The following is an 11,858-nucleotide window of genomic DNA, read 5'->3' as shown; positions in this document are numbered from 1 at the left end:
CTAAGAATACATTATATGCACCACTTTCACTGCAGTCTAAAATAAAATCTTTATTTTATGTATATTACTTACGTTCTTCTAAAAGCAGAGGAGCAGAAGTATTTAAAATAAGACTTGCATCCTCATTCAGGACTATTTTACAAAGTTGTATTTTCAGCCTTTATAAAATAGTTATACAAAGTCTATTAGTGACAACATACTCCAAAATATAGCAGATTTAAAGCATTTACATTTCACATGATCCAACAGTGCAATATGCACTTGAATTTAAAACCAACTTCCTGATCAACAATGTGTTATAATTAATCTAAAGCATCATTTATCACTCAGTTGCGGTTTTGTTTTTTTTAAACAAGTCATTTCCTAAAAGACTAGCTTTACAGATTTTAACTTAAATCAGATTTAAGTTCCATACAGAGCAGTTACCCTGTTTATTCAGGGCTGACGTCTGATGATGCATTGCCAATTCTGTTGTACTTTGGAAAAAACAGTAGAGATCCCTGCATCCTGCAGAAAGCCAAGCTGGCTAATGCTTGTAGATTACCAGTACCAGGGACTCCTACAATCTCAGAAAGAGACCTACTGTATCTTCTGATAAAGTTAACTCTGTAAATTAAAAATACGCTGTAAGAAACATGCTAGGCTCTTGGCACAGTCCAACAGAACAGCTATCCCTTGTGTTTTTCTAATGACTGCTTATCCTCGGGTAAATAAAGGCCCGTCACACTTAACTCAGTGACAGTATGCCACAGGCCTTCCACCACTGTAAAAACCCAAAGGCTGAGATGGATACTCTGGAGAACTATTCAGCTGTGCCACCACAGGACGAAAAGCAACAGTTAACAACCGATCCCTTTTTCCCACACATCAACGGGACAGAGAGACCTTCCTGACCGAGTCAAACCACAACTGAAATTAAGTTCACTTCTGTACCGATGGCAATACCCATTAGTTCAGGTACGCGCAGTAAATAGGGCTTATGTTGCATCATCACGATAGCTAATTTCATATTCTTTGAGAAGAGGTTTCAGAAACAGAATGAAGGGGAAAGAAACAAAACAGCAAATACACTTGCAGCAAAAAACTGACACGTTATGTATGGAGTTTCAGTCCTACATAGAAAACATCTGTCTTAATGTACTAAAGCTCTGTTGTCTGCACTAAAGCAAGTCACCTTTTAAAGTTTTAGCCGTAGAAGCTCTATCACATTAGCCACTGTAAACTGTTCTGCAATGCAGAAAACAGCCTTACCCAGAACCGGTACTTCAGTACTCATACTTGTGTTACTGGCATGTACTATTTTAAAAGATCTTTGAAAACAACTGTTAGGTGAAACATGGAAGTTCATGCCTGTTTGCAGTCCCTCTTCTAGTGTGGAAACTGAGCAGTCTCACTTATCTTCACAGACAGCACTTTGATCAAAGGGTTCAAGAGCCACAGATCACCATTCACAGATCCAACTGTACAGCATTTCCCTTCAAGCTTTGGCCTGCTTTAATTTCAATAGGATACATTAGAAGTTATCCAATTCATGTCCACATGCTTAGCATGCCAGGAAGAATATTTGTCCCACTTCTTGGGGCAACAGATGCCCCAAGAATAGATGGGGCATGAGTCTTTACTTTCAAAATTTAAGTTCATAAAGCACTTTGGAATACCTCCAATAGTTAGGGAACACTCACTTCATCAGATTTTTTTATACTGTATATACTCAGTCAAAACATTCAAAGGAAAGCTTAGTAGTTTAAAGCATAGTGATTATTTTTCCATTTCTCTTTGTAAGTCCTATTCAAGTCAGTTATCTTGGGCTTTGGTAGCAAATGGTACTTTGCAGAGGGCAATGGAAATCCTACTCCACAAGGCAAATATAACAAAAACATTACAGGCAGCGTCTCAGTTTTTATTTAAAAATATTCTCAGTACACAAGTACCTCCTCCTTCCTTCTATAGGAAGGCTCCAGGATTATTTTTTTTAATCTTGTAGCATTTTCAGGTAGGGAAGATAACAGGGGAGAAACAAGGTTGTTCATGAAACCCCGAGTGAAACATATGAGAACAGAGTGAACAAGCCTGAAGCTGCAACTGGTCTATTCTGCTGCAATTTAAGTTTCTTGCTAGCAGCCATTAAATCTCATTCGAAGTTTTCTCAGAGCTTTCAGGAAAAAGTTAGTGTTTGAGGTTCCTGGGCACACAACCATTAGCATACTCAGTACCCACATGACTGCTGTCTGAAGAATCAGTTGGTCCTGAACTGAGATTAACTGGAAAGGAAAAAAAAAAAATCCATTGGCATAAAATAAGGACTACTGAAGCAGTCACAGCAAGGTGCCACACATCTGCACTTCTTTCGTCTTATGCACAGCTGACCAGATGAGAAGTGCAGGCCAGTCCAGTCCAGTTTTCAGTAGGATACCACAGAAGGATGTAAAGTTTCAGCAAGAGTCTCTGAACTGTGTTGAGGCAGCGTCATACACATAAAAAACAAATTATCCTACTGCCTACACTGAAAAGTACTAAGGAGTGGGTTGACCACAGGCACAAAATCTGAAAATTTCAGCTTAAGTATCAGCTACTGCATCTACAGAAGTCACTTTTTTAAAAAAGAAATTCAAAGTGGCAATTAATTATGGAATGATTTGATTTAAAAGAAAAAATACATCTTACTCTACAAGATTATGAGAACAAAGTTTTAACTGACAACTGTAAACCTGATAGTAAAATGTCAAGTGTACTATGCATTCTATAAATACTTTAAGATGTTCAAAAGTTAGATATCCCCAAATGCCCATTTTAGGGCTGTAAAACATACAGTGAGACTCCTTGTGTGTTATTTCAAACTACATTTTTTCACCTCATCATTAATTAAAAAACATACACCTATCAAAATAGAAAAAAGTGCAAAGCTTCACAGACAATTTTATACCTTAATTTATATCCCAATCTTGCATTAAGATTGCCTGTCTCAGGCATAGTCAAAGATTACATGACCCACAGAAATATCCTTGTGCTGGAACACTGCCCATAAAGGCAAGTCACAGATCAGGACGCATTTTCTCTGCGTTCCAGATGCATTCTGTTTTGCATTCTGTGGTTTCCCCTTTATCTAATGGTATGGTATGTGTCCATGAATAACAGTTGCCTGGGGTTTTCCACTGTTAAGGCTGAAGGTCTCCTTGATTATCAACATTCATAATATTTGCCAGATTTATTCCATTTTCTATGTGTTTCTGATGCGATGCTGCTGTGACAAACAAATGGGAAGATTCCATTGTAGAATGGTGACTGACATCTGCTTTCACTAGAACTTCATAATACAGGAGATAGAAAACTGGAGTTACTATGCCAATAATCAACATAATCACTACAGCTGTCCACCATCCTATACCCCAATCTGCTCCATAGTAAGGATCCTTGCATTTTTTAGTTTTACCATCAGTTTCAAAACAGATCTGTTGGGCTGCTAAGGCAGAAACAACTTCATTAAGATTCTCTCTCTTTGTGTCATTACACTTCACTATTTCTTCTATATCTCGATCTACTTCTTTTAAGAAGTTGCCAGCAGTCTCATTAGCAGAGAATTTATCAGGTGACATTTCCTGCATTTCTGGGCAACAGTGAGCAGGCCGAAGGACTGGTCTTCCTTTTGCAGAGACATGTGTTTCGGTCAATAGGCTGAACTTTTTCACTGGAATTTTGATAGACCTCAGGGCAAAAAAATCTTGATCGTTGATAAGATTGTTAACTCTCTTGATGTCTGCAACCTAAAAATAAAAACAACAGTTTAAATATCAAAGCCCCATTGAATTGAAACACTTTACGAGTACTAACTACATCCTTGAGAAACACAATTGTTCCCTAATGGAACAATGGCAGGGCCTTTGGTTTTTTTCCAAGGGGACACCCATTCAAACAGTATGAAGTGAGAAGAGGTCAAAGACCAAATCTGAACAATGTTAAAGTAAGAAGGTAATTATGAGGCAACAAACCTCCTCACTTCAGGCAAGAAGACTGAAAGTCACTGCACACATATATTCACTTCATGTATATTCATCTATCAGTGGCAACCATCTCTCTGAAATGAATGGGACTTTACCTCAGTGTTTTCAAGTGAAGTCAATTACTGTGGGCTCCTAATTAAATTCAAAACTTCTGAGTAAGGAGCATTAAAAATTACAAGCCTCCAGTTCCTCTAGCCACAGCTGAGATTTGGAAACTCCTTCTGCTTCTGGGGGCTAAGGCAGAAACCAACTGTAACTTAAAATGGTCATCTTTTCCCTCATCGAGTCAGCTCTCCCCTTTCCCTATTCTTGCTCAAAATGAATCTCATTTTGCTTTCAGTAAGTTCAGATTTTAAGTCGAATGTGAAATGCTCTGCAAGGATTTAGGTGCCCATGGAGAATTACTGGCTTCATTCTCAGACAGTAACTCCCTCAACATAGAAGGCACAGCCACAAACCTCACCATAATGAAGTACTTAAAAATCATTACTTTTTTTGCAACACCTGGCAAGCACACAGAATTGTGCCCCTTTTAACATGCACAGTACCAGAGTTCGGCTCCTTCCTGTCCTCACTGGGAGGACATCTACCTCAGGAGAAGTTAAAGACAGAAAACAAGTAGTCGAGAGACCCTTGTTGCTGTGACTGCTCCACTTACAACACAGATGTGGCCAGAAAAAGTAGGTTAGGGCCATCACTGCCTATTGCCTGCGCTAACCTTGTAACATCGGAAAGTGTTTCTGTGACAGTGGTTGGTTGTTACTTGTACCACCCCAAATAAATCAGATAAGCATGAAAGACTGCCAAATGCAGCATTCACCCCACTGATTACCGATTCCACCACAGCCCCAGTTATGCATTCTGCCTAAAGCCCTGGACCCCTCTTCCACATTCTCCATGAATTTCCAAGAAAGAGTGCAACTCAGTCACCTTTTATTTCTTATCTGAGGCCTGATCTAGTAAGCCTGCTCAAAATACCTAATTGTGGTGGGTTCTGAAGCCAAGAATCGGTTCGTGAGGCTAAGGCCTGTCATTATTATGAAACAGTTACGTCAAGACTTTGGTACCTAAGAGCTCACGACAGGAGGTCCCTAATTTTGTTTCCGCCTGAAGAATTAGATGATAACAAGACTTCTGTAAATATGGATTTTGAATTTGACCTGATTTGACCTTTTGAAAACTGCACAGTTAGTTAGCAGTCAGTCCACTAACACGCATAGCTGATGCCCTGTGAAAACTGGATACATGCAAAGGCTAACGCCAACCAAGACAGAAGCCTCTGCCTTAATTAGTAGTGGCCAGCCAAAGGTACTGGGTGGGAAGGACGTCCACCAGACTAATTTGAGAACTCTTAGCAGTAAAGTGCTCGAGGTCTGAGCGCCAGAGGGGAACTCTTGGGTCCTGTGGACAGAGAGCTCCCAGCGGTCCCACTCGCTCGGATAAACATTTAGGCAAGTTAGCAGAACTTAAATCTACAACGAGGGGGTCTTCTTTTGCCCTCCCTTAACGGAATCTGGGCTCCACGCAAACCCTGCAGGCGGTTCAGCAACACCCTCCCGACCACCAAACGCCGACAGCGAAGTCGGCGCTGGCCGAAGTGCCCACGCGTGGCGGGGCAAGAGCCCGTGCCACCAGCCAAATCGCACGTTTGCTTCTTACGCTCGCATTAAACCGGAAAACAAAAAAAAAAAAAAAAAAAAGAAAAGCCTGTGGAACTGCAACTCCAGCAGGCTCCGCGCCGTTACCCTGACCCTCCCGCCGGCACTCTTCCTCCTTCCCAGCAGCACGGACGCGTTACCTACAGGGGCGATCAACCCACGCGTGAGGCCGGCCCACCCCAGGACCGGAGCAGCCCGCAGGCAGAGCCCCGGCCCGCACCCAGCCCTGCTCTCCCCGCCCGGCAGAAGGAAGAAGCGGTAAGCGCCCGGGGGACTTACCGAGCAGCAATACTGAAGCGCGATGGCGTTCAGCGTGTCCCCTTCCTGGATGTCCTTCGTGAGCAGGACGATATCATCCAGCCTGTCCCTCGACGCGCTCCTCCGCACCTTCTCCCTGCCCCTCGGCCGCAGCTCCGACACCTCGCCGCCCCCCTCCTCCTCCTCCTCCTCCGGCCCCTCGCTCTCCGCCCCCGCCGCGCTCACGAAAGGGGACAGGTGACCGCCGACCGCCGGCTGGGCTACGGACGGCGGCTGCGGGCCGCAGCCGGCGCCTCTGCCGGCCATTCTCCGCGGCTCCCTCTGTGGAACGGACCGCAAGCCGTAGTCCTCTCACGCCCGGGGATCCCCCCACCCCTCCGCCCCACCCCGCTCCCTTCTCCGGCCCTCGACCGCCGAGGGGAGGGGAGGGGAGAGGAGAGGAGGGGAGTGGAGCGCCCGCCCCGGCCCACGCCGCCCCGCTCCTCCCCGGGTACGGCGGGCCCCTACCTGCCGCCGCTCCTCATGGCGACCGCAATGGCGGCGGCGGCGGCCCCGCCACGTCCGCAGGGCGACCCCGCCCCCCAGCGCCGGCCGCGGGCCCGCCCTTAAAGGGCCCGCGCGCCGCCTGCTCCCGCCGCCGCTGAGGGGAGGCGGGCGGGAAACCGCCATTAGCGGGGCCGCCGGGGCTCCGGCCGCGACTCGCCGAGGGGCCTCGCCGCGGACCCGCCTCGGGTGCTGCGCGGCGTTTTCCCCGACGTGTGGGGGGGGAGGGCCTGTGACCCGCATCGCTTTCCCCTCCGCTCCCCCCCTTTCCCTCGGCTGAGGGAGATCTGCCGCCGAGCCGCTCGGAGCTGAAGGCCCGGCGTTGCCGGGCTGTGAAGCGTCTCTCCCCGACCCTCAAAAGCCCGTGTCCGACCGCGACGGGGCGAGGGAGCGTAAAACGCAGGGGAAGGAGCGCGGGGCTGTGAGAGAATTCCCCCCCCACACACATACACACACCCCCCGCGGCGGTGGCCGGCCTGGTCCCCGTGTGGCTGAGGAGAGTCCCGAGGCGTGTGGAGAGCAGGTGGGCATGGGGAGTCCCGCCTGTGAGGTCCTTCTTCTTGGGACGTCTGTCCTTCTGACTGCTCCTGCGTTCGGAGGGGTGCCCAGGTGCGGGGCTGTCGCGTATTTGGGCCAGTAAGATAATTCTCCAGCTTTCCCTGCCGAATAGAGTAATTTTCACTAGGAAGGAGCTGACAGCAGCTGTTGCAGTTGCTGAGGCAACAGCCAGGAATAGGAAGGCTTCCTAGTCTAACTAGTGAATTTAATCTAGCGTGGGTCTCTTCTGGCACCGCCTTGGAAGGAAGTTTTTGATTACAGCAGGAGCAAGTACGGTGTTTCGTACAAAAGCTGACAGCTCTAAGGTTCGGCTGAATGTGTTGCGACAAATGATTCCATTGTTGCTGGAGGCAAATGTGGTTGCGAGTCTGGTTCCTCAACAGATGAAATCTAATGTTACAAAAAAAAAAAAAAAAAAAAAAAAAGGCAATTTTAAATCAGGGGGTTTTTTTGCCTTTTGTTTTTGAGCTTTATTATATGATGTTTTCAGACTTTCCTGAACAATCAAAGCAGTTAGAAATGTGGTTGGTATTAACAAAGGCAGAATTCTTTTATGGATTTAGTTTTGAAAACTAAATGACGTGAGTCTGAAGGCATAAACATAAGAGCTAATGACTGTGTAGCTCCATTGAGGGTCGCACTTAACACCCACAGAAGCTGAAGAAGATTGAAGATAGGTTTCCAGGTATTGTAAAATAAGCTATCAAGGTGCAGCGTGTCCTTGTGCCTCAGTTTATTTTAAAGACTGAATATATATATATATATATATATATTTCAGTATCTACCTTAAAATAGTGCTCTGTTGTGGATGAAGGATGGATCGGGTAAAATTAAAGTATTCCTAAGGCTGTCTACATACTCCCTAGCCAAATAACATCGACAAGAAAAGCAGTACATTTCAGCACAGATGTTCTGGCAAGAGCATATAAGTTTTATGTTGGAAGTAAGTGAAGGTTTGCGTGAAAGAATATAAACATTCTCGGGTGGCAGAAATCAGCAGTAAGCATAAAATGGCCAGATTAGGCAGGTCTGATTGCTGCCCTTTGCGGAGAAGCATGGAAAAGTACTATCGTGTAAACAGGATTTCCTTCCAGCAGGAAGTTGGGCACTGTTGGTAGGAGCTAATTTTCAGGCTTTCTTATTCTGCATTTGTTAAAATATTGCTGTAGATGCTAAGTGTAATCAGAATTCCCTCAAACCAAAGTTTCTTACAAGTCAGGAGACTACTTCTAAACCATTTAGGAGCCTAACTAGGGATCTTTTCTTTTCTTCGGAGTATTTCATAGCATATTCCCAATCAAAGCCTGCTCAGAAATAAGCCTTCTATTTTTATCATGGGTCAGATGCACAGCTTGTGCTAATTAACATAGCTGCACTGAAGGCCTTAGATACAATAAAGACATCAGATTACATGACAAATGGTGAACGTACTTGTATGGGTCCCAGAATGATTTTACATCTTTCTAGGGATGGCACAATGCACATAGATCAAAGCTTCCACCAACTGTATTTCCAGCAAGAGCAGTACTGAAGGTGACAAAATTGAATTAATTTCCCATAAACCCTAAGTTTTCTCATGGGATCTCAAGTTGACAAAAAGTAATTATAACTTAGTGAATGAGAATTACATCTATTAAGAGGTGTCATGCCACATCTGGCAAAGAATATCTGCAGCACCAACCACTTTTTGTTTTGTTTTTTAAAGGAAGCTTTCAGTAATAGAAGTGAAGCAACTGTAGTTGTCTGTAGCTGGGAAACTGATGACTCAGACCCTATTCATGCTGTTGAAAGACTGTTTTATGAGACCCGTCAGAGCTGTGGGTGGACCTGGAGAGGAGTTTGAAGGCAGACTTCATATGCAGCGATGTCTGCAGCAGTGTCTGGTCATTGTCCCATCATACACCACTAATGGCATATCCTTTTGGATGTTTTCTTTAATCTTGGGGTGGTGAGGCTGCAGAAAAGGTCAGGGCGGGGAATTTCACCATTTCTTTTATCTAAAGAGGTGTACCATCAGGTCAGAAAAGAACTGCTGAAGCAGCACTCTGCCTTAGAGGGGGAAAGAAAGTATTGGAGTTTGCTTTGACCCTGCTACACCCCTGTGTGTAACCATTTGTAACTAGTGACATTTTCCCATCAATAACAAAAGGGTATATTCCAAACTTGATGAACAAGACTGTAGCTGCATAGCTCCCATGAATGCTAATAGGAATACAGCCTTTCTCCATCCCCATGTAAGTTACTTTGCATATCCTAATAGTGCATTCTCAATGAGCAACAGGGTCAGTGTTAATCACTCCATGGCATTCCAAGAGCAACTGCAGGGATCTCTACCACATTCCCCTTGGTCATGTTATATCTAGTGTGGCTTGATCAGAGCTAGGAAGTTAAGTATACACATAGGAATATTAAAAAGATCTTAAGGAATTAATAGAAAGGGACTGTAAAGGAGATGTTGGAGGGCTGATATAACTTGTTAGTAGTTTTTAATTAAAAAAAAAAAAATTCTTCCTATCTGGAAGTTAAATACATGCCATGTGCCACCAGTGTTTTTGTAAGTCTTTAAGTCATTCTATGATTCGGGACCACAGGGCTAGATTTACATTTAGATAGATAGTGCCAAGTATCTAAATGTATGTTTTAGTTGTTTGAATGATGTGATAAACTACGACTTATTAAAAGATTCACACAGAAATAGATATACAACCTTTGTCTGTTTCTGCTTCCCTGCTTGGTACTTGGGAATGGCACTAAAATTGTAGGAAATGGTAATGTCAAGTTAGATCTGCAGCTCCAGTGGAGTCCAAACGAAGTGTGAAGTTACTAAGCAGCGTCTGACTGCAAGATATGTAAGGTGCAGTAAGAGGATCTATTTAAGAACTATAGAAGTAGGCAGGAAGCAACTACTGCTAAATCTGCAGACGCTTGCAGAGTAGTCTGTTCTCCAGTGGAAATATTTGCATGTATACGTTTAAGTATTATAATCTGGGCCTTGATCCTCAGAACTAGCAGAAACCCTTTTTAGTTAGCAAGGTTCCAACAATTTCACTCTAAAATAGGTTAAAAATTACCACAAAATTTAATTGTTTAATTTAGTATTGTTATGGTTTTAATGAGAATAAATGAAAATTTATCTTTGGATTGAGACTGTTATTTCCCTATTTCGTATTTCATGTATTTGCTGCTTCCCTTTGGTTACTCAACATGAATTGGTTACTTTTTAATTAATTTTATTTAAATTTAATATGTATTCGTAATAGAAATATGCTGTGTACCTTCCATAACACAGCCAGTAGGGTGCATTGGTTGTTTGATATTTAGCTTTCAAAAATCTGTAAAGAACTGCATATTTGCTTTTGATTTACATTTTTGCTCAGCTCAGGTATCATCTGAATAAGAAAATCTACCAGTGAAACCATTTAGTTACAGTAGAGACAGTAGGCAAAAATGGAGTATAGACTCTTGAAAATTTATTTCAAATTATTCACAGACAGATTTTGCTGTAAGATTCTGAATTCCTATTCATATACCTGTATTCATGAATAAGAGTTTCTGTAGTGTGATAACTGAAGTTCGTTTTTTTTTTTTAGTGATTGTCATAGATTCCTTCCAATTTTAGCTGGATGAACCTGTAGTTAAGTCCAGGAATAGCTGTTATTTTTTGATATAGTTTCCCTGAGTAAATTAAAGAACCCTTTCAGTACTTGTTTTTTTTTTTCTCTGAGGGAATTTTTGCACTGTAGTCAAGTTTTTCCTTCTTTTTTTTTTTTTTTTTTTAAACAAATTAAACATTCAGAGCTTGTTAACTTTTACTTTCTGCTTTCTTTATCTCTCAGATTTTGGGAATTTGATTCGTTTGCATTGTCTGTGGGTTTCAGCATTGTTTTTAAAACATGGACACCAGAACTTTATGCAGTTTCAAGTATCCACCCCATTAGTGCTATGTACAAAGGTAAATGATTCCCCCACCCCAACTACTTGTCACTAATCTACTGTTGATGTATCTGAAGATCACACTAACTCTGTTTTTTTTGCTAGTCACAGCATCACATTGGACACTTACGGTGAGCTGCTTCTCTGCTAGAGTTTCTTCAGGTGAAAATGATCCAGAAGATCATTTGTAAGTTATAACCTATATTTTAGCTTTGAAGGTATTCAGCAGTGTTAACATGACTTGTTTTAACGTAACCACCTTACCAGGTGAGCCATATCACTGTAATACAGTCATTTCCTTTCTGCTTATATTGACATCACAAACATACAGTTGTGATTTTTGTATTTACAGGGAGAGAATCCTGAGGAGCAGCAGATGTATTTTGTAACCCTTGTTAAGCTACATAATAGAAGTATTTTCATTTGTTTATATTTTGTTCATAATCTCTTACTGGAGAATGCTTTTTGAGATCTACCAGCTAGTTTTTAATCCATTTTACAGCATTGCACTGCTTACTAGCATGGCACTGTCTTTACCATATGGTAGTGTGATTAAAAAGTAATTCCTCCAACCATTCAGTTCTGTTATACCAGCACAATTATTGTCATTGAAATTTATAATCTTTCAGAATTAAACCAAGTTGCACTATTTATATAAGATCACATATTTATTCCATTCATTTCTTTTACCTCCTTATAAGTGAAATCTCACATCAGCCTTTACATTATTTTGGCTATGTTTGCTGCATTTGTAGTCTAAACTTCCTTTTGTATCTTTGGAATTGATTGTTACAGACATTTAAAATATGGTTATTAAACTCGTCATTGTCTTGCCAACCCAGTGGTTTTCTCTTATGTCTTTAACCTTCTTTAACCTAATTTATGCACTGTAATTCAAAATGTCTGCTCT

General features: G+C 42.5%; 1 protein-coding gene and 1 long non-coding RNA gene across 2 annotated transcripts; one reads left to right on the top strand and one right to left on the bottom strand.

The window, feature by feature from the left end:
- Positions 1-2,067: 2,067 nt before the first annotated feature.
- LYSMD3 (LysM domain containing 3) lies at positions 2,068-6,454 on the bottom strand. The gene is made up of 3 exons (XM_049794467.1): positions 6,422-6,454; positions 5,936-6,235; positions 2,068-3,761 (listed from the first exon to the last, which is right to left on the bottom strand). The coding sequence occupies exons 2-3, from the start codon at positions 6,218-6,220 to the stop codon at positions 3,156-3,158; spliced, it is 891 nt and encodes a 296-aa protein (XP_049650424.1). The 5' UTR covers positions 6,221-6,235; positions 6,422-6,454; the 3' UTR covers positions 2,068-3,155.
- Positions 6,455-7,655: 1,201 nt separating this feature from the next.
- On the top strand, positions 7,656-11,569 carry LOC126035685 (uncharacterized). Its single transcript, XR_007505018.1, has 3 exons — positions 7,656-7,700; positions 10,852-10,967; positions 11,054-11,569. It is a non-coding gene; the product is annotated as an uncharacterized LOC126035685 (long non-coding RNA).
- Positions 11,570-11,858: the final 289 nt, after the last annotated feature.

The sequence above is a fragment of the Accipiter gentilis genome, chromosome Z (assembly GCF_929443795.1).
Source record: "Accipiter gentilis chromosome Z, bAccGen1.1, whole genome shotgun sequence".
In the NCBI taxonomy this organism is placed as follows: domain Eukaryota; kingdom Metazoa; phylum Chordata; class Aves; order Accipitriformes; family Accipitridae; genus Astur; species Astur gentilis.
Note: the sequence above shows the minus strand (reverse complement) of the source record. Positions and strands in the feature narration are given on the sequence as shown.